Genomic DNA, 23,387 nt, shown 5'->3' with positions numbered 1-23,387 from the left:
TTGAGTATAGTGGGCTGTACCACAAAAGTAGAGTTGTGGGGTGATAACCTTGTAAATATTGATTTAGAATTTGGAAATTAAAATTTCATTTTAAAATACAAGTGAATGAAGTTTGCCTGTGGAGAGGAGTTGTCCCATTTGGTAGTAAGATTACTGGGAGAAAAGACAAATCTCCTTTTAAGAATATGGAAGATACTGTTTATCTAAGAACTGCTACCAAAGAAAAGCATACACTACCCCTCCCAGCCCCCCACCCCACTTCCCCAAAACAAACCAACCAACCTACCTAACCAGTTGCATTAATACGGATTTGAATGAAAGGTAATTCATCAGCAGTGTTTGTGCTTCAAGCACTGCTGCCTCTGTCCATTGTGAGAATTCTCTTTATTTGTCAAATGTAATATTAAGCAGGATGCCATAACTTCGTGGGGAAAGTGCAGCCTCAGTTGGACTGAGAAGTATGTTCTAGAGACGCATATGCCACACAGCTGCTAATTGGAGTTGTTAGATGCTCGTTTCTTCTCTTCTGCTCTGGTCTCAATTACTCAGGAATTTGTGGAAATTTTGGGGATGTTTCAGTGGTTTATCAGAGTGAAATGGGAGCGGACATGGGTTATCCATTTATAAAGGAGAATTAAAAACAGATTCTGTGAAGTCTTAAAATACTTTCATGATTTGAAATAGAGCCATTGATAAGGGCCTGATGTGATGCCAGTGGTAACCACTGGTTTGTTAGACAATGGTGACAGAAATAGCCCTAGAGTTTGACTGGGTTACACTCTTGTCTAGAACTGTAAGATGACATGAACCTGCCCCTGGCAGCCAAGATGGCTGTTATCTAGAGCAGACAGTAGAGAAACTTGCATTATATGTGTGTCTTACACAGGGAATAGGAGGGCACAGAAGTGGTCTTACTTGAATACATTCTAGCAGTGGTGCTATGGCAAGGGAATTAGAACGACTGGTAGAAAGCGTATTTAGAAAACTTTTGAACTTAATGCTTAAGACAAGGATAGGCTTTGACAAGCCTGAAGAAGTGGAAAGGAGGAGATGGAGCAGTATATTATACTTTCCAGGCTTTGAAAATGAAGCTGAATTCCTCCTCTTGTCAGAGAAATCGCTGTTAAGGTATGTCTTGTGGAGAGAATCAGCTGCTGCTTATTGTGTACATAAAATAAAGATCTATAGTGGATAAATATGCTCCAGCTATTGGTGACTTTATTTGTGCTCTTACAGCTAAAAGAATGTTAGTATTTTGCAGTTGCAAGTTCAAGTATTCAAAAGCTAAGATTGTAGGCATTTCAGGTGAAGTGATATTGTAGGTAGGGTTCTACTTCTGAGACCTAGATTTGGTGTTCTTATCTCCTTTGCATCTCTAGCACTGGCTTAGCACTCCTAGACGGTGAAATCATGCTCATCTGTAGACACCTGATTGAACTGCATAAGTTAGAAATCTGGTGCAGAGAGCTGAAGGTCAGGCTGCTGAAAATCTGTGGGTGAAGAGAGCTCAGGAGGACTCCAGTTTTGGTGCTTTGACCAAATACATAAATGATAGGATGAATGTGGCTGCTGAAGCCTCAGTTTCTCATCTGTGAAAATGCTGTTGTTTCAAATGCTCTTTGAAGCAACAGCTTTGGATCAAGAACAGAGGGATGGAAGTTCTTGAATATGTGCAGTGGAAAGTTCCTATCTTATTCACAAAGACAAAATGATTTGGGGCAGAAAGTGCTGACTTAATTTCCTGGAGAGGTTTGAAAATGTGGACAAGAAAAGAAAGGATTTTTTTTCACTGTTGAGGCCACACGTGAAGAGTAATTTGCCTCTTATGCATGCTGAGAAATGTGGTTTCATTTTTCACTGGTTATTAATCTGTGTCTCTGTGCCCAGATTACTTTCAATATGTTACTTCTGGGAATTTGCCATGCAGGTGAGTGAAAATTGGTATTCTGAAGTTATGATAAAATAGAACTCTAGAAAATGCTAAATCACTTGGGAGATGCAGCAATTTTCATGCAGTGTTACAGAATCATTGCGTTGGAGATTGTTGCATTAATGTTTGTGAGGATCTAATTTCATGGTAATTTCATGAGTACTGTAAGACATGTAATTCTTAGATAAGCATTTGAAAACTAATGTAAGACATGATACAGTGAAAAATTAAGAAATAAATTCTGCAGTTTATTAAGTAAGCACTTTCCATCTTTTGCCCCTCACAAAGAAGTTTGTATGGCAATACAGAGTTATGTAAGGGATGCACAGCTCTAACTTATTTAATTGCTTTATTTAATTGCTTGATTTCTGTATTTAATTTATTCAGTTGCTTGATTTCTGTATCTATAATTGAAAAGTGCAGACAGGACTGAATATGCAGCAATTTTTCTGTCTGTTGGCTGTATTTTTCCAAAATTTGGATTGATTCTATGAATTACAAAAAACCCCAAACCAAAACAAAAACACCTGCTGCAATGCCATTGCTGTATTTGCCCATGCCACAGAGAAGTTGTGAAGACAGATAGTACTCTGATGAGGTGCAGTTTGCTGGTGAGTTAGCTACAGTATTAACTGTGTAATACAGCTTCATGAAATGGCAGCATGTGCCTACTGCATTTGGGTGGGATTTACTGCTGTACAACAGGAAGCATATGTTATAACTATAGCATGTGCTATAATGTAGTATATGGGTTTTTTTCTTGAGTATTGAACAAAGTTATTTCTGTGCACCTGTGTTACAACTGATTGCCCCAAATGCTTGTGCAGTGTAACTCAGGAGGTACTGAATTCAACACCCAAATTCTGGACACTTTCCTTTCATGTGCCATTTTGATACATACAGCAAAAACAAGGGCATTTACAGTAATTCTGAAGGCCACAAGAGGACAATGACTTTTGACTCTTCTTTTTTTTTATTCAACCTTTTGAGCAACTGGTTTTGTAAATCACTCTTTGATAGGAATTATTTTCATTTGTGATGAACCATGAGGAAAAGTAATGTCACAGGCACAGCGCAAAACCAGTCTGTCTGTCAAACACAAAACCAGTACAAAAACGTATCTGTCTGAATACATGACAATTCATTAGATAAAATATATACAATAATTCTGTATCTTTCTAGGGCTTCATAAGTCTATATGGAAAATTTGTTGTTTGCATGACTGGAAGCTGTTGCAAGCATATTGAAATAAATCACATATTTTTGTGCAGAAGTAAAACATCATTATACTATTTCAGTGTCTGGGAAGGCCAACTAAAATAATTCAGGTGCTGGTTAAAATGATCCTTTTATTTCTTTCCAATCTGTTGGTAGCAGTAAGCATGTCATTAAAGTTTCCTGTACCATGGACTGTTTATGTATACATGTTTGGTTGTGATTTTTTTTTCCTAAAACAGGTTTCCAAAACTCCTGTGAATTACAGGTTGTGATAATACACAGAAGTGTACAAGAGCTTTTCCATACAGCTGGGGCATCTCAGTGTTCATTCTGTGCTTGGCTATTTGTTTCACAATATTTGCAGGAAATTCAGCATCATTCAGACTTAAGCTCTGTTGGGTTTGCTCGAGATTTTTTCAAGGACTCAGGGAGAAAAAAAGAGTAATTTAAAGTCTATATCTGCATGGTTAAACAAGATGATTACATTTACTTCTTTTGAAATCAGTTTAAAAACATAAGGCCAAAAGATGCATTTTATGGTAGTACTTTGGATTTATAAAATTAAGTACTTAAAAAACAATTCAAATAATAAAAATAAGATCTTTCCTTTCATTAGGAGTTAATTGTTCCATTCTTAAGAATGGGTTTGGCTCTGATGAAATTGTGATTGTTTTTTTTCTCTTCTTTAAGAAAGTGAATTTTTTTCTTTAAGAAAGTTGGGGAATTCTTTTTTTAGATCAGGTCTGTTTATTACAATGCTGATGCATCTGTACTTACCACTCTTGCAGTGTTCTTGCATGCCCCAGTAAGCTTTGCTTTTGTTTGTTTAAAGCCTGGCCCTTATTTTATGTTGCTGTTTTTTCTTAAGTTCTCATAAGTCTGCAAACTGATTTGCTAGCAAAACACAGATACTGATACAGAAATACCATTTTACCCACTATGCATTTGTGTCACTTGCTAGGCAATCTGTAGTTCAAGTGTCCAGAAACACTAAGTTGTTGTGGTATTTGAACAATTGGTCTCCATCCATCCATCCATCCCACAAGACACAAAGGATCTCTCTTTCATTTGAATGAGGGAAAAGCTTTCCACACCATCACGTGACTTTTAGCTTTGAAATTATTCTGATATACCCATTGTCATTTACTTACCAAAAAATCAGTTTGGAGCAGATCTTTTGGAACCTGCAGAAATATCCCAGTTGTTAAATTTTGGGGTCTTTTGCTACTGGAATAGGGGTTTCATATCCAAGGTCAGTGTTAGCCTCCTTCATCAATACTGAGCTCTTTCATGGAAGGGAAAATAGAATTACTGTTCACTTATTATTTTCTGACTTACAAAAATACAGTAACTTTATTATGACATATATTCAAGAGATTCTGCATCATTCTTTGCTCAGAAAGGCTAAGAGCACCCCGTCTATATATTGTATGTAACATAAGAATCTTGTTCATGAAAATGACTCTTTGAAATTAAGTAAAAATCCTGAAGTAACCATTGCTGAGTGGTTATTTCCTGCCCCTCTTAAGGAAAAAGAAATATGGACTCCTTCTGAAAACTCTGCCTGTAGTATTTAGCAAACTAAGACATTTTAAAGTGTGAGCATCTTTTAGTATAAGGTGCCTTTTCTCTTAGTGAAATGGCTTGAAGAGTCAGTACTGCACCCCATCAAACAGCTCCATTCTTTTTCAGTTAGATGAAATTTCTGCTTTTCTTAATGTTTTTCTCCCTCTCCCCCCCACCCCGTCTCTCGCCTTTTGTTGTTACTCTCGCTAGAGTTCATCAGATTCAGTGGTGTCGGGGGGGGGGGGGGGGGGGGGGGGGGGGGGGGGTTTGTTTGTTTTTTAAGCCAAATAACTTCACAGATCTACAGCAAGATACAGCTGTATAAGCATATTCTCTCCATCACCAGAGGTGTAGAAGTGGTTGAAGTATAGCTCTTGAACCAGCTGTGGCACTGCAGGACTAGCAATGGAGGAGTGTGCTCAAGCACATGCTGAAGGAAGTTAGGACAAAGTTTCACAATCATTTAATCCTGCATCTGCAGGATTAGTCAGATGGATTAGGCTGTTTTGGTTTTAATTTTTTTTTTTGTGTGTGTGTCCAAATTTGCAGAGTAGCAGCTTTGATCCACCACTTTGAAAATGATAAAAACTTTTGTTTGGTCTGCCTAGCCAGCAGCATAGTATTTTAGGTACCTCAGAGAATGGTCACAGACACAAGAGGCTGTGTAATAATCAAGGTCTGTACCACTTTGGGATATTTGCTCAGGAACTGATGCAGTTCATATGGGAACTAGGGATTGTCTGTATAGTGACAGTCTGGACACACAGTTCCCCTCTGGCCAAGCTCTTCTGCTCTGTCTGCATTCTCCCCTGATGCCTTTTGAGAGTTAGAACTGTAGGACATCTAATAAAAAATAGGGGCCCTCCCTCCAGGCAGCAATCTCTGGGTTCAGGGGATGTCTCCTTGCAGAGAGATGCCTGCAACACATGCTGCTGTCTGCACCATCTGCTTTGTCAGCACTGGATAATTTTGACTCGGAAATGGCCTTCTCATGTCACTCCTCTACTACAGCAATAGTAAGAGCATTTGTGTAGACAGTTTGCAAGAACAATGGTTTTCATAATTTTTATACCTCCTATGCCATCCTATGTTGTTGTTAGCTCACACTTTGCTCATGAGAATAAACTGGAAACATGCCACCAGGATGCTATCATCACCTTGCACACGAACAGGGATTGTGTCTTTCCCTAGGTAGTCCCTGAGGTGGAGGCTGGTGGCTACCACTACTCCAGATGCCTGTGCTGCATGACCTCAGCCCTGTAAGGATTTCCATTTCCCCTAATCTTTTTTTTTTTTTTTCCCAGTGAGGGTGATGAAACACTGGGACAAGTTGCCCAGAGAGGTAGTAGATTTCACATCCCTAGAAATCCCTGGTCTGGTTGGACCAGATTCCAGCAACCTGATCTAGTTAAAGCTGTCCCTGCTAATTGCAGGGGGGTGCACCAGAAACCGAAAAAGGCCCCTTCAAAGCCAACTCTTTCTATGACTCTACAGAGATCGCACTGTCCCCAGAGGCGCTGAGGCAAGCCTAATTAAGCAGCTCACACACATACACCGCCGCCCCGCGCAGAGCAGGGCGCAGGCCACGCCGCCCGCCAGGCGTTGCCAAGGGGACTGCAGCACGCCGGTGGCTGCCATGAGCGGCTCCGGAGCTGGTAGCGGTGATCCCCGCGGTGCCTCCGCTGCCCCTCGGCTGGCTGACTGGGGCAGCAGAACGGCAGCGGCGGAGGTACCTGGGCGCTGGGGTGCGGCCAGGCCCTGCGTGGGTGGTGGTGGTGTCTGCGGCTGTGAGGCCGCGGCTCACCGTGGCACCGCGTCCCTGGGGATGAACGGGGGTAAAGGCAGCTCGGGTGTTGAGCCGGGGGTCCGGCCTCGGCGGCTGAGCCTGGCGGGCTGCCGGCGGCTAGACCCCTGCAAAGCGCCCGCGGGGCCTGCTGGGAGCCCCCGAAGCCGGCGTGCCTCGCCGTACGGCAGGCGCGTAAAGCGGGGCGGTAACCAGGGGGCGCACGGGAAGACAGAAAGGGTAGAGGCCTATCTTTTGTTGTTGTTCTCTTTCGTTTGGGGTGTCGGTTGCTTGGTTTTTGTTTGTTCGGTTTTTGTTTTTACAGCCCCCCTATTAGAGAACAAAGGCCTGATTTTGGAAAAAGTCTTCCCCTCGGCCTTCAGTAGCTTTCTGTCGTCTCTTTCCGTGGACGGTGACTGACCTTATAACCCCCCTTGCAAGTTATCTGACGTTTCAATTTCGCATTAAAGTAAAAAAAAAAAAAAAAAAAAGGGGGGGGGGGGGAAGGAAAAAAAAAAGGCAAAAGGAAAGGAAAAAGACCCAAGCAACAGCTGCAGGTGCAAGGCGGTACACTTACGTGCTTCAGTTGTGGCTCCAGGAACTTCAGCTGATCGTTACAGCTTATCTTTACAAATTCAAGGCCGATTTTTTTTTCTTAAGTGTTGCAGAAGGGAGTATCTTTCATAGAGTAGGAATTCATAGTTATCTAAGAATTTCTTCTTTGTATTTCTTCTTTCTTTGGAACTGGTTTACTAGCTTTGGTGTGTATTTAAAGGAGACACTCGGGGACATTTCTTAGAAGGATCAACCCCCCTCCTTTTGTAATAAAGCTGTAGTGCTGAAATTTTGTAACAGTTTAATATTCCAAAGGATAAACAATTCATTAGCGTGTGAACAGCTCAGTATCTCCTTAGTAGTTGACCATCAATTTTCTAACTATGCTATGTTGTTCTGAGACAAAAATTACACAATTTTGGTAGTTTGTCACTGCAAAATCAACTGCCATGATATAAATACAACTGGCTTTGACCCAATTACAAAGTTTTTGTTAGTACTGCTTAGAGAGTTGACAATAGCCTGCTCCACATTCCTACTGACCTGAAGTCAGATAGTTTGTGAATGCTACTTTAATGAGTCAGAAGCACATTAGAAACCATTTACAGATGGTGAACTACACCACCAATCAATTTTAATTTTGTATGTACCTCCACACTTAAATGCATCTGAAATGTGCATTTCATTGACTGCAATATAGCAGGCATTGTAGAAAAATTGCAAATGTTGGCATTGCACGAAGGTCCATTTAAAGAAATCTCATTTAAGCTCTTCTTTCACAAAAGTTCTTCAACTCTATTCAGCACTGGTGAAGTAAAAAAATGTAGAACAGGAAGGGTTTTGCAAAAATCTCTGCATAAACACTTAATTTTGTCACATTTTCTCCTAAATTTTGTCTTAGCAGTTACCTTCTATTACTTTGAGACTAAACATGACATGTCTTTATTATTAATTTTGGTAAAAGCTGTAAGACAAAATGTCAGGGAAGATCCCTATTTCTTAATTTGGGCATGCAAGAAAAGGAAAAAGTAGGACATGTTAAGCAGTATTTTCAGCAGGTGATGTGTCTGTGAATTGCCTTGAGATGGCTGCTGTCTTTCATCATATTAAAGACATTTGCTGTGTTTAGATGCAGAGTCACCTCATGCTAACTGAAAATGAAATGAAAGATTAAAATGCTTTAACTACTGCTTGCAGTAGTAAAGGGTAAGGTTAAAATTTTAATTATTATGACACTGTAATTCAGGCCTGTTAATCAAGCTTGAAATTGGCCTCTTCAGTAGATGAACTACAACAGAGGGTGATTTTTTTATCTTCTGATAATAACTTTCAGTGATTACTGTGAAGGGAGGAGGGTAGGGATAAGCAGTACCCTCCTAAAAGGAATGTATAAAATCTCTGGTAATTTATTTGAGATATTGGGAATGCTTTACTTAGTTTTACATGTTCCTGAAACATTACACTAATGCCTAAAAACTCCACAGGCACGTAACAGCAACAAAAAAAAGTTTTCAAAACTGCACGTACCAGCTGCAAGCAGCAAGTTTGGCCTAGTTGCAGGCAAAAATCAAAGGGTAAGAGGACTTCAGGAAGGAAGTGGTCAAAAGTAATTGAGTATTTCTGACATTTTACAATGTGAGAGAGAAACTTGACAACACTGAAATGGTTTTGAAATGTTACTTGCAAATTTTGATTTATGATAATGAAGCATTATCAACAGAAACGTTTCAGATCTCTGATAGGTCAATGGGACAAAGGATTATCTAGAAAAAAGTCAACTGTACACAAAATATACAAACAAGATGTTAATCTGTAAACAGCTTCTGCACACACACCCTGCCCCCAAATGGTTCTGATTCATTTTAGTCTGTTTTCACATATGTTAACAAACTTTGACTCTGTGTAATAGTGACTTGCCTTCCTCACAATTATTGGTGTGCTGGCTGGCTAGATGCTGCTACCAAGAAAAACCTGTTGAGTGCTATCTCTTTTCTATCCATCGGTCTAGGAAGTGAATCTCTCGAACTTGTTTAGTGCCCAATTTTCCTGTAAGCTCTAGTTTAATATATATATATTTAAAAATAGAATATTTGCAGATATATCCTGCAGATTTTATGAAAAGAAGCATTCTAAAACTTGACTTCTTTATACTAGGATAGATTATTTTGCAGAATAAAATGAAAATCAAATATTCCCTGCATGCTGAAGTAGAATTCTGTTTTTAAATCCATTTATACAAGACACTGTTTAAAATGGCCTCATTAGAACATGTTTTGAATGTTTAATCAGGACATTAAGCTAGCTAGGTTGTAGATGGCAACAAACTTTTAATATTAAGTTTTTACCTGTAGTTAGAATAGTTGGAATCAAAACATAATGTTTCAGCTCCCTTTCCCAACAGTTCAGCCCATAAACAATGAATTCCTCTTGATCCCTCTTGTCCTGCACCTTAGCCTCCCATAGATCCATTGGCAGATTTGGGGACTAACATTTCCTTGTGATTTCTTTGGGAGATAAATTCTATGTGGAAACTTCTCAACTGTACATTCTACCCACTAGTTGTATCGGCTGTCATCTTCATTCTGGTGGCAGCAAATAGTAACTGTGCTGCTGCATCATATTTTCAGAAATTAGAACAATTTCTGTGCATGTATATATATATACCTGTGACTTAATGTGTCTTAGGAGGAGCTATTACAGATTCAGGATATCTCATTTGTTTGTTTTTATAATATGAAGTGTTATGACACTAGGCTATATAGGAATTATTGAATAGCCCACTGAGTCCAAGCAGTATAATAAATCCTGTATAGACATGTAGGTGAAAAGGATGCAAACCTGGAGAGAAAGTTCAGTTCCATTAATGTCATGTGCTTATTGCTCAGATTATTATTTTTTAAAATCTATGAGAAAATATGTGATGTTGTTTCCGTTGAATTTTGTCAACTACAGGCTGGATTCCAGGGCAGTGAAAGGGGTTATTTGGTAAAAACTGAAAACAAAGGGTCATTGTTGTTCTTGTGGGGATTTATGTTGCTGATGTTCTAAAGAACACCTATTGCTAATAAAGCAAAAGGTCCAAGTGGACATTACTCCTGAGTACTGTAAATACAGGTTTAGCTTCTGTTTAGTGTTTGAAATTAAGTAAAACTTTAGTTTTTTTGCAAGTGTGTGGAAAGGGACCAAGCAAGTTAATAAAGTGAATAGGAGAAACACTCAAAAGCTAGACTATTTAAAGCTGACTGAGTAGCATTAAGGCTTCTCCTGCCTATGCCTCTTTTAACAAGTCATTTGCTCTGTTCTCTTAACTATAATCAGTAGAAGCTACATAGAACTCATGAGATGTTACAAATCTGAAATTTTCCAGAGGTATAAATGTGCCACATCTGCATCACAAATTTTACTCCTGTTATAGAGTCATGCCTAATTATTGCATTGTTACAGGTATGGTTAATGGTCAGACTTGTGAATGGCTGCTGGCAAAACATAGAAAACTATTTACTTAAGTATCATGGCATCTATCTATTTCTTGCCAAAGGTATGACAATCATACTAATTTCCCTAGCATGGTGTTGCCATGTCTGATTAGCTTCGTATTTACTAAGGCACTGGAGAATGCAGAAATCTGTATCTGTAAATGTCACTAAGACTTTAAATGGAGTGAAATGATAATTCCAATTGTCTTTTACACATGAGTTCATTTAAACCTCTTTTAAAGCCCTCTGGATATGCACCTGCATGTTTCAAGTGGTCATAATTTGAAAATCTAGATTTGTATGACAAATGTAGGTTTCAGAAGTTCCAGCTGTAGAGGGTTTTCTTATGTAGATTCCTGCTTCAGAATGGTGAGCTTCTTTCTATAGCTGTGCTCTGAAGTGTTTTTATTTCACCAGTTTTGAGAGGTACTCCTTTTTTTCAGAAGAGTCAAAGTGGTTGTGTTTGTGTAGGGAAGAAAAAAGAAAACATACATCAATATGGTAGTATAGTAACATACACATTGTTACTCTTTGCCAGCCCCATCCATGGTTTTGGAGGCCTGATGTGTTACAGAATGAGAAAAAAACAAGCCACTCCACATCAAAGAATTTCATGTAGTTTTACAGTGTGAAACAAGTGCAATAAAGCAGAAAAGAAGATGAAGTAGCAGAGATGGTACATGCTTTCCCCTTACTCCCTCAGAATAGTGATAAAAGTACTGAGAAAATTAGTAGCCCTTTTATCTAAGATATTGTGTGCTGTGTTGTACATGGCTGTGAGCTGTACTATGTGTATCAGTTTGGCTCAGTGAGAGTGGCAACTCCTTTTTGAAAGAGCACAGCTGAGTATGTTTGAGGGAGATTAATGTGATTAAACTTGATGAATCTAATAGAGTATGTACTAGTGGAGTGAAGAAAGATTAAAGAGAAGACAATGTTGCAGAAACTGATCTGAAGTAATTTATCTTTGCTACAGTCCAAACTGGCAGTTATGCTTTATTCTTTTAGGATTTCTCTGTGTGTTTCTTGGTAGAGGCTTATTTTACTAGATGTTCACCTAGGATAAAGCTGTTTGTTCTTTTCTATTCAGAGTAAGTAGGAGCTGAATTTGTAATTTATCTTGCCCTGAAAACCAGTGCTGATGTAGGAGACCACAAAGGAAAGATATCTTGTCTGTGTCTTGTGGTGGTGAGATATTCCATTGGAATATCTTTTTTCAACAGAAGTCATTAACTGGAGGAGATTTGGATTTTGCAGTGTATGTCTAAATGCACTATGATTGCAGTTTTGTTTGTCCTACATGGGAGCTGATGGAATAAAAGTCTCATATTCTGCCCTCTGACATGTGTGCTCCTGGCAGCACCTAAACACAGTCTTGTTCTGAAGATGCTAATTTTCATCATTTTGTAGTCACTATTGAGTAATAAAATGTTCCATCTAATAAAATTCATATCTTGACCACACTCTGAATTTTCATATTGAAAGATAGGTAACGAAGGTGAAGAAATCCACTGCATTTCTGCTCTGTTGTAGGAGAGCAAAACCACAGAAGACTGAGAAATCTTACTACAGTCTAAAAGGAACAGCTAAAAGTTGTATGAGTATACTGAAGGAGACTGTAGAAGTGCAGAGCCAGTGATTGCTGCCTATCAGAAGAGCTTGGAAAAGGGTGAAAGGAAGTCACTGTGGTGATTGCTGGGATGATGAAGCATCACTCAGAAAGCTAAAGTTGTGCCCAAGTGATGGAGTTCAAGAGGAGCTTTAGTCTTGGTAGATTAGAAATAAAAGCACACAAATGGGTGAGCCAAAAAGTGACTTTGAGGAGCGGGTCAGAGTGTCTGAGCAGGCATGGACACTTCAACTTGGTAGTGAGACTGTGGAGGTGAAATATGCTAGAAATCTGCAAAATGGTGAGCGGCACAGAGATCAATAACCATTGTGTGTTGTTTTCCACCCTCCCCCCCACCATTTCTTCCAAAATAAAAATGAGAGGTTGTGCAATATAACTGAAGTCTAAAAGCCAAAGTGATCCTCTGTATAAGAGGCACCTGAGGAGTTCCTTTAGGTTAAAGATCATGTGGAGTGAAGGAGTGACTGGATACCTTTGTAGAAGGAGGGACCTTTGGAATGTTGCTCAATACGTAGGAGCTGCAGGAAATAACCTAAGCTTCACTGAGAATGAGACAGGAGAGTTAGTATTCTCCAGCTCTGGGAATAACATATTTAGAGTAAATTCCCTAGAGTAGCTTCATCAAGCCAAGCACTAAAGCAAAAATGTTTCAAAAATGCAATATCTAATGGTTTTGTTTTTATGGTCTTTTCTCAGGAATCTCCTGATCATGTTCTTTTGGACATTCCTGTCACTAGAGAGCAGATGAATCGCTATAGAACTGCAGCTGAAACTGCTCAAAGTGAGCTTGCAGCACTTTCAGTGAAGTATGAGTCTGCTCGGTCAGAGGTACATTCATAAATATTTCCAAATCCTTCCTCAAATTTAAGGATTCTCTAGTCTCTTTCTGCAGAGAGCAGGAAGCTTGCAAAAAGTCCTAAATCTGTTGGTTTTGATACAGAACTTTTGTTTCTTGTAACCAAGTGCAAGGTCCTGCATCTGGGTTGGGGCAATCCCAAGCATCGATATAGGCTGGGCAGCGACTGGCTTGACAGCATCCCTGAAGAAAAGGACTTGGGGGTGCTGGTGAATGGGAAGCTCAACATCAGTATGCACTTGCAGCCCAGAAAGCCAACCAGAGCCTGGGCTGCATCAAGAGAAGCACAGCCAGAAGGTCGAGGGAGGTGATTCTCCCCCTCTGCTCTGGTGAGACCCCACCTGGAGTACTGCATCAAGTTTAGGTTGGACACAATGATCTTGAAGGTCTCTTCCAAACTGGTTTATTCTATTCTATTCTTCTGGAGCGCCTCTTACAGGAAGGATCTGGAAGTGCTGGAGCATGTCCAGAGGAGGGCCATGAGGATGATCAGAGGGCTGGAGCACCTCTCCTGTGAGGACAGACTGAAGGAGTTGGGGCTATTCAGTCTGGAGAAGAGAAGGCTCTGAGGAGACCTGTTGTAGTATAGGTTTTCGATCACCCTGAGCAGAGCTTCCAGGACAAGATGTAAGCAGGCAAAGATGTTTATTATGTTATACAGCAAGGTTATATACTTCATCAGAAGGTGCATGTGTCACATCTTAATTGGTTATTTTCTACTGGCATGCATGTAATTAAGGCATACAATAGGCTAAAATAACAAAACAATATTTTAACACATCCAACCAAATTCTGCTTAGTTTCTCTCCTTCAGTTACAAGATGTTTACATTCTTTTCTAAGTCAGAGACTAAACATAACCTTCCAAAGCTATCTGAAAACACCCTTCTCCTATATCGACCAGTATCTGAAGGGGGCCTACAAGAAAGCTGGTGAGGGGCTTTTTAGGGTGCCAGGTAGTGATAGGACTAGGGGGAACAATAAAAAATAGAAATGGGTAGATTCAGATTGGATGTTAGGAAGAAATTCTTCACCATGAGGGTGGTGAGACACTGGAATAGGTTGCCCAGGGAGGTGGTGGAGACGACATCCCTGGAGGTTTTTAAGGCCAGGCTGGATGTGGCTCTGGGCAACCTGATCTAGTGTGAAGTGTCCGTGCGTGTGGCAGGGGGGTTGGAACTAGATGATCCTTGAAGTCCCTTCCAACCCTAACAATTCTATGATTCTTGTTTTTAGAATTTCTGTGCCATTTTCACTTTGTTTGCTTCTGTGTTCAGTAACTGATGATGAGTTTGTATTTGAAAGATGTAAAGTAATCTAGCTTTTTATCATCATCCTCTGAATGCAATTTTTAAAAATTAAACCTTCTATATAGTGATTGTCTAAAAGTTCTGATAATGTCCTTCTGTTGCTCATGGTGAGTCAACTGCCCATCCTCACCTATTTCTCCAGTTTATTCAAGTTACAGCTCCCCAGATTTGTTTTGCTTTCACCACCCAGTAAAGCTGTGTTTGAGCTAATAAGGTTGATTGTAACTAGAGGCTGGGTTTTTTCTGCTGTTCCTGCTGTGTGGATGGTACATTTCAGGAGGGAGGATTTACTAGAGTTTCTGTATTTACACATGTAAATTTTTTTAACATAGTATTGACTAAATTTGAGTTGATCCAATTCAGCAATGTAGGCAGTGGCCAGCTTTAAAATGGAGTAAAGTTTGTGTTTAGGAGACATGAAATGCTTGTATTTATGTAAATACATAGTTTTAATTGTATAACTCATAAATATACATAGATATATATAGTTCAATGGAAATTTGTGACCATTCAGCCAACTGTTTTTTTTTAAGCTTCTGTCCATTTTACAAATGCATATTCCTTTTGCATGTTGTGAAGTGCTTTGTGATGCACTTGCATAGTACATGAACATTAAAAAAGGCTCTATCAATGACTGAATATGGGAAACAGCAGGAAGATGTAGTGTTGCGGGAGAACGAATTGTTAATGCCAACCAGAACTACAGGGATAAGTCCATCAGCTGAGCTTGAATTTGCTTGATCATGGAAATTATTGCAGAGTTCCCCTACATTTAATGGCTATCCAATATCAGTCCTTTAAATTTTAATTTTAAAAAGCTATACAGAATCTTGTGTTCTTGTGGAAAGAATTTATTGCTGGAAATGTTGAATAGCTTTATTGCCAACATGAATGACTGATTTATAGATTCTTTCAGCACTGTGTTTGCAGGAATGAAAGAATAGTCAAGAAAACAGCTGTTTGTGCTCTTGTTATAAAGACCTTTGTGACCCAGCTAAGGTCAGAGCCTTGTTCTTCTGAGTGCTCTATTAAACTCATGATATGGGATTATTCTTGCTTTTTTTGCTATTGGAACTGACCACGAAGACAATGGACAGAGAGAAAAATATCACATTTTGCAGATGGGGATTTAAACCACAGAGACTTTTTAAGGTTACAAACACTTTAAGCTACCACAGCTTGGACCAGCTGCCAAGCAAAGCAATCCTGTTGTGCCTTCAGCTGTTCATTTCTTTCTCCACTGTTCCCCATTCCTTGTACTGGCACAGAAGCGTGTGTTTTGTGGTGCACTTTGTTGGGGAACTGATGCAGCCAGACTGGTATCCCAGTCTTAGTTCACCTTGTAGCCATAGGACTTCTACCAGGTGAACTAAGACTGGGATACCAATCTGTTAGCACAAAGAGAAGGGTGGAGTGTTTAAATGAAGCTCATAAGCTTCATGTAAGGAAAAAGACAGGTCTGCTTTCTCAAAATCGGTGCTGCTTTATGTCAGCTCAAAATTGTCTGATAAACCAATGCTTGCATGTGAAGCACAAACTCATCAGATTATTCTGCTGCTGCAAGAGTATCCTGCTACCCGGCTCCTTGATGTTAGCCTTTTCTCTGTGATGTGGCCAGCTCCCGTTCCTCTCTACCGCTTCTGCATAAAGTGAATTGTTTTCTGTCAGCTGTGTTAGTTGTTTGTGGAGTCAGACAGATGACAGTCCTGGTGCGAGGGAGAAGACAGGTGTGTGTGGCTGGGAGCTGGAGAAGCAGAACCTCTCTTTTTCCAAGGCAGTCACTGTTCAGTCAGCTCATTGGCGTCCTGGAATTTGAGTATCTTGGCTTTGGTCACATTGGAAGCCTCAGATGGAATGGTGAATTTCTTGACATCCTGAATTGCAGCTTAACATCTTAAATATTTATTGCCTTAAAGAGTTTGCCACAAGTTAAAATCTCTAGCAGGTGTCATGAAGAGCAGTTAATGTGGCTTAATTATTTGCCTACTAATTTATGTAGCAGGAGATAAATGTTTTGGATTGCATCTTGCTGCTTGTAATTGGAATTGTCAGGAAAGCTGAAACATGCCTTAGTACTTCTTGTGAGATATAATCCACTTCAAATTACTTGTTCCTTTTAACAAAATAAATCCACTGATGTTCATGTGCCTGGGATGTCTGTCCCATCTTAGTCTTTTGTATCAGAAATAGTTCAATGGGAAATGTATCTCTAACTGAAAATGAGAGAGGAAAGTAAAGAAAAACAACTGAATTGCACGAGCTGTTGAGAAGCTCTAGCATCATCTCATACAGCAGGATACTTTGCCATTTTAACTCCCTGCAGCTAGAGATTACCTGTGAAATTGTGCACCAGAGCTGGAAGCAGGGCGGAGGCCGGCAAAAAAAGAGGGTATAGTGGTGTGTTAATAATGGTATGATAATGCAGATGCGTAAGGGAGGTGAGTTAAAGCTGTGCAGCAGAACTTAAGGTGAACTTTTCCTAAATTCTGAATTTGTGAAAAAATGTATCTTTCTTTAAGACACCTTATCAAAAAGTTCTCTTGTGTTATACAACGACAGCTTTTGTTTTTTACAAACCTGTGCCTTTTCCTTAGTCTTGTAGTGATTGAAGACTCCAAGTTTTTTTGTTAAACAATGGTTTCTTGTCATATTACTTGACTTGTAGCACAGTTACATATTTCAGTCTCGGCAAATTTATCACAGAATATAGAATGGCAGGGGTTGGAAGGGACCTCTGAGGATCACCTCTGAGGATCATCTTGTCCAACACTCCTGCTAAAGCAAGTTCACCTAAGGCAGGTTGCACAGGATCATGTTTAGATGGATTTCAGATATGACCAGAGATGGAGACTCCACAACATCTCTGTGCATTCTGCTCCAGTGCTCCATCACCTTCAAAGTAAAGAAGTTTTTCCCTGTGTTTAGATCAAACTTCCTGTGTTTCAGTTTGTGTCTATTGCCCCTTGTTCTGTCAATGGGCATCACTGAAAAAGTCTAGCCCCATCCTCTTGACAGTTGCCCTCCAGATATTTATAAGCATTGATAGGATCTCAATCTTCTCTTTTCTAGGCTCAACAGACCTAGGTCTCTCAGCCTTTCCTCATTAAAGAGATGCTCCAGTCCCCCAGTCATCTTCATAGCCCTCTGCTGGACACTCTCCAGTAGTTACAGTATCACAGTATAACTAAGGTTGGAAGAGACCCCAAGGATCATCGAGTCCAACCTGTCACCACAGACCTCATGACTAGACCATGGCACCAAATGCCACATCCAATCTCCTCTTGAACACCTCCAGGGATGGTGACTCCACCACCTCCCTGGGCAGCCCATTCCAGTGACAAACGACTCACTCAGTGAAGAACTTTCTCCTCACTTTGAGTCTAAACCTCCCCTGGCACAGCTTGAGACTGTGTCCCCTTGTTCTGGTGCTGGTTGCCTGGGAGAAGAGACCAACAGTTCTTTGTCTCTCTTGAACTGGAGAGTCCAGAACTGTACACTACTCCATATATGGCCAAATTATTCTTCCTTTTTTAATGGATTTTTTTCCTTTTATGTTTTATAGCTTCTTGAACTCAGGTCCAGAATGGTCTCTAAAGAAGCCTCTTTTCAAGAACTGAAGGCTGAAGCTGAAACATACAAGGAAAATAATGCTAGACAGATGTCTCTCTTGCTGTCTTTGCAAACACGAATTCAAGAGATGGAGGAGGAGGTGTGTGAGCTCACTGCTTCTAAAAACCAGGCTGAGTTGACAGCTCAGGTAGCATTCAAGGAAAACTGGGACCTGAAAGAGAAGCTTCATGAGCAAGATACCAAACTGAAGTAAGACATGTGAGAGAAGAACTGGGGTTTTTGTTTGTTTGCAATAACAGAGTGGTTTGTTGTCAATGCAGAAAAATATGTTGGTGACAGACTTTATTGCAGATCTGAATTCCATTATGATGCCTTGCACAGCTGTTCCTGAGGGATCCTGGAAGATACTGAAACATGTATTTTGATTTGTTAGCACAGAAATGATGTTTTGAGGGTTTTGTCCTTTGGAGGAGGAATGAGGATATAAGTCAGCCTGGTGTAGCCTCATTGTTTGGAAAAAAAGGGAGGAAAAAAACAAAGAGCAAAGAGTGCTGTTTGCCTGAACACATAGAGAATACAGACGGCGCTTCCTCATTCAAGTAATTACACGTATGGCACTGAGGCAAACTTTGTGATTCTCATGGCCTGTGTGTGATGGGCAATACCTGCAACCAAGGTCTAGTGCTCTGGGCTATCTTTATCACCTGGTGTTTTTTGCAGACAATTACTTGTCATTTGACATGTTGCATGGGCTTTGTAGTGGTAACATAGGCTTTGTAGTGGTAAGTGACTGCGCTGCTGCACCATTCTAGTCTCTTTTCCCCTCTTCTGTGTCAGAGCTGGAACTGTAACAGTGTCATGTAAATTTCTTCCTTAGTGTCAAACTGTCTGCTAGGAGTAGTGTAATAAAGAAAATATAACTCATAGTTTGTAGCATTCTGCAGGAGCATGTTCATGTTAGGTTAATAGTTGTTCAGCTTTCAGTAATGTTAGCTTTCTCTTTCTTCTGGACATTGCTGTGTGGGTTTAGTTAATGGGTTTGCTTGATTGTTTTTAACATGCATACTGCTTGCATGAAACCTTTAATAAAATGTAGTATCCTTAACTATATTCCTCTTAATGTAGTGTGCCAGGGCACTGATCTGTCAGTTCCACATAACTGCTGGTATTTCAGGTCTCTGAGATGGAGCCTAATAGCAATGTTGACCATAAATAAAATTAATTGATGGGAAAATATTCTGAACTGTGGAATTTCAGAATCAGTGTTGGTCACATTACATTAATAGACATCTTGCAGAGTTTTATAATGGATTTTGCCCCACCATTACAAGGCTAATATCCACATCTGTCTCGGTACTGTCTAGTTAAGAGCAAGGTAAGTGTTTACCAGATGTCTGTATTTCCCAAATCAGTATTTCACACAGCTCTTCCAGGCTTTGTGCATTACAAGTGGATAATTAAGTTATTTTAAAATCTAGAGAAATCCATTGCAGTGCACTTGTCTATTACCAGCTGATTTGTCAAAAGCCCCGGCTGGAGAGTGCTAATGTTGATCACCAAAGATTTTAGATATGATCCAAGTGTGAGGAGATAGTTAAGCCAAGAAATGTATTATGCATCCTAGCAACATAGAAAACATCACTGTCTCTGACACGAGGGTTGTTAAGATTCTTTAAACTGCTAATTCTAGAGGGGAAAGAAAGAAGAAAAAAAAAAAAAGGAAGAAAAGCCTGTTCTCTTTGTCTAACTCACTGGGAGAAAACTGCCAAAATAATGTGTATCATACTAGCCTATTGTTTCAGAGATACAATTAATTTTACGTGGCATAAATCTGCACTGCCAATCCCATTGTAGTCCTGGCTGCTCTGTTTTGCCCATGACAATTCTTCCAGCACTTCTGTTTGTGTTGCTGTGTGGTGATCAGGACCAGGGAACTGCTCCAAGAGAGAAGTAAGCAAAATAAAAAGCTTGATTTCACAGGTCTGGCTCACTGTGCATCTGGAACATGTCACTAGAATGCTGGCAAAAGGGAAGTGACAAAGAGAATGTGAGTCTTCTTTATTGGAAGGAACAAACATGTTGGATTGGTCATGAATCTGCAGTGTATACTTTCAAAGCTTTTTCTCATTCTCAGCTAATGATTACATGTGCCACTTAATACTACTCAGTGTTGACCTAATGAGCTTTAGTTGCTCAGTCTAGCTGCAGGAGTAGTGCGTGGCACATGACTAGTCCTAATTAGGTATTCAAGAAAGATTTTCACTGAAAGCCACTAATAAAAGAGCAAGCCAGTAGGTGTGAAATTCACATTTACATTATATATCTAATGATATATTTTAAAAAGTTCAATGAATTCGTTGATTGGTTTCCCATTTGTTTGCCTCTCCTATTGAAAATAGTACTTTTTTACACAACAGCTTTATTGCCAAGGTAATTTTATAGTCTGAACTGTAAAAAGCCTTTTTCTTGGTTTTTTTTTTTATGTTATTTTTCCTCCCTTTCTTTTTGCTCATTAGTTCTGAAGAGCTAGCAAAGCTGTGAAGGAGCTGCATTCTGCTTTTTTTTGTATCTGATTGCCTATTTTCTAGGTGCTCACACCTTTATGGCCCTACTGGAAGTAATTAGGTTATTTGTAGAGTTGTCAAGTACATGCTTTGTACTGTAGATTGTTTATTTTTTAGAACCAGGCATGGTTCTGTGTGTTATCCTGCTCTGTCAGGGGGCTTGGACTAGATGATCTTTAGAGGTCCCTTCCAACCTGTAACATTCTGTGATTCTGTGAACTGGAAGTTGAATAGTTTTATCCCTTGCACTGTACCACTGAGTACCTCTCCCATGGGTGTTATCTGAGATGTATTGGAGTTTGCCTTTACATTAATTCAAATACTGTTTGGAACTTTGTTTTGTTAATCGTTTTTTTTTAATAGGTTTTCATAAGTGGTGCTCAGCGTTGTAGCATCATGAGCAAGATTTGAATCTACATGTTTGCTCCTTATGCAGCCTGTGGCAATGTTCTTTGCTGGACTTGTCTGTGTCCCAGGCAACCAGAGGGATGTAATCACATTTATGTCAAAGAGTTAAGCTGACTGCTCTGTTATTTGGTTGTTCTTTCTTACAGAGCATTTGCAGACTGATAACTGCTCTTAAGGTTATGTATTTCATATGCATGATAGGCACATTTGAGTGATGAAACTGATGACAAAAAGATGCCTTCATGCTTTTGTTGTTGTCACTGATACTTCGTTATTTTATTCACTCCCTTTCCTGGATAGTTTTACAGTGCAGAAAACTATGTACAGCAAAGTAGTGCCTCTCATCTTTGTGTGCTTCTGCTGGTAAGCTTCCCTTCGCAGGTATTCAGGATGACCTACACAAGAGCAATGTGCTCTTGTGGCCAAGGCCAATGTCATTCTGGGGTGTGTTAGGAGGGGTGTGGTTAGCAGGTCGAGAGAGGTTCTCTTCCCTCTCTACTCTGCCCTCATGAGGCCACATCTTGAATATTGTGTCCAGTTCTGGGCCTCTCTGTTCAAAAAGGACAGGGAACTGTCTGAAAGAGTCCAGTGCAGAGCCACATAAATTAGTAAGGGAGTGGAACATCTTCCTTATGAGGAGACACTGGGTCTCTTTAGTTTGGAGAGGAGGAGACTGAGTGGTGACCTCATTAATGTTTTTAAGTATATAAGGGGTGAGTGCCAAGAGGATGGAGTCAGGCTCTTCTTGGTGATGCCAAGTGACAGGACAAGGAGTGATGGATGGAATTTGAGGCATAGGAAGTTCCATGTAAACATGAGGAAAAAGTTTTTCACTATGAGGGTGACCAAACACTGGAACAGGCTGCCTGGGCGTTGTGGAGTCTTCTTCTCTGGAGACATTCAAAACCAGCCTAAATGCATTCCTGTGTGACCTACTCTAGGTGACCCTACTCTGGTAGGGAGTTTGGACTTTCAAGGTGCCTTCCAACCCCTAACATTCTGTGATTCCATCAGTCCAGAGGGGGCTTTGTTTTCCCCAGAGTTTGTTGATCAGTACTGTCAACTCTGTTAGAGAGATTATGAGAAGTGCTTTTAGCATATTTTTGCTATAATTTGATCACTCTCAAACCCAACAAAAATTATATGTATTAGATAACAGATACAGATAATTATATGTAACTTTAAAAATTAATTTTGTGGCATACAGAAGCTCGCAATTATCTTGGTGTAATGCCTTTTGCCTAGAATTCTGCTTCAAAGAACATTCACCATGGTTTTTTTTGTGGTGTTGTTTTTTTTTTTGTTGTTGTTCCTGATTAGTAAATATTTGAATGAATGTGAAGAAAGCATGACTCAAGCTTCTAAAATCAGCAGAAAGTATGAAGAGCTCCTTAAACAGCTTTCTGGATTCTTGGACACAGACATCAGAGAAAAAGAGAAACCACAGGAATATTTAATGTCAAAGGTGATTATGTGCAGGGAAGAGTTTCTGTATAGTATTTTAATAGAAGAATATTTGCTTGTCAAAGAAAGTGATGAAGACAGGAGTTGTTACGTTTAATAATGATTTGCAGATGGTGCCAACATTTAAGACAGTTCCGCCCCCACCCTGTTTTGGGCTGATTTCCAAAGGTGCTGAACACTAACAGACCTCAGTGAACCCAGTCTGCTCTTATCTGCATAAATATTTTATCAACCTGCCGTTCCCAAGTACGGTCCTGATTATATACTTAGTTGAAAGCTTTCCTGAAAACATTAACACTTGGAGTCACTAGGTGATGTGTAGACTGTACAACTAGATCCTGAGGTTTATCTCAAGCCAACAGACCATTAAATAGAAGCATCTGAAGCTACATGCCCTAAACCAACCTTAAATATGCCCTTTAACAAAATGCTGGAAATAACTATGTGGTGTTTTTGAGACTTAATCATAAAACTTTATTATTGCTCTTCAGGATACTTCTGAATTTCCCAAACCCAAGCTTTTATTTAGGAAAGGACAAGTGTTTGTCAATGCTGCTGGAAGGCAATTTATCCTAATTTTACGCATTTTTCTTGTGTTCTCTCTAGTCTTTGGTATCCCTATTTTTCTTCTCTTTGGAGCATACTGAGTATTTTGCGAAATTCTGTTTTCCATATTATTGTAAGAGTTCTGGCTATAAGAAATACTTAGTGAGTTCAGTTTATCTACATATATATCCCAGAGATTTCTTAGTGTACTTGCCCTCATAATATTTCAAGCACATGCAAATTGTAATAAATGCTCTAATAAAACTTGGCTATTTGTCACTAGAAGCAAAGATCTTTGTATGAAACTGTAAGTCTTATGTGCTTTAAGCTAAGGAAATAACTGGGGTTTTAAAAAACAACATGTCGGCATTTAAAAAATGTAGTAATAAATCTAGTTGGGAGATCTAATTTGTGCTGAAAACTGTATACATGAGGAAAACTTGGCAGGTAATTTTTCTGTTAGGGTCATGGCATTTCTGTGTAGCTGCTTTTCCACATTACAGTTTTATTCA

General features: G+C 39.7%; 1 protein-coding gene across 1 annotated transcript in view; it reads left to right on the top strand.

Annotated features, from left to right (window-relative positions):
• The first annotated feature begins 940 nt into the window (after positions 1-940).
• The window catches only part of CCDC170 (coiled-coil domain containing 170), a 43,764-nt gene continuing 21,317 nt past the window's right edge, over positions 941-23,387 (top strand). Inside the window, exons 1-5 of the mRNA XM_054162505.1 lie at positions 941-1,128; positions 6,209-6,737; positions 12,855-12,986; positions 17,886-18,142; positions 22,186-22,330. Coding sequence (XP_054018480.1) covers positions 941-1,128; positions 6,209-6,737; positions 12,855-12,986; positions 17,886-18,142; positions 22,186-22,330 — 1,251 coding nt within the window. The remainder of the gene's footprint in view (positions 1,129-6,208; positions 6,738-12,854; positions 12,987-17,885; positions 18,143-22,185; positions 22,331-23,387) is intronic.

The sequence above is a fragment of the Dryobates pubescens genome, chromosome 6 (genome assembly GCF_014839835.1).
Source record: "Dryobates pubescens isolate bDryPub1 chromosome 6, bDryPub1.pri, whole genome shotgun sequence".
Lineage (NCBI taxonomy): Eukaryota > Metazoa > Chordata > Aves > Piciformes > Picidae > Dryobates > Dryobates pubescens.
The sequence above is the reverse complement of the archived record's forward strand: the minus strand, read 5'-3'. Positions and strand labels throughout refer to the sequence as shown.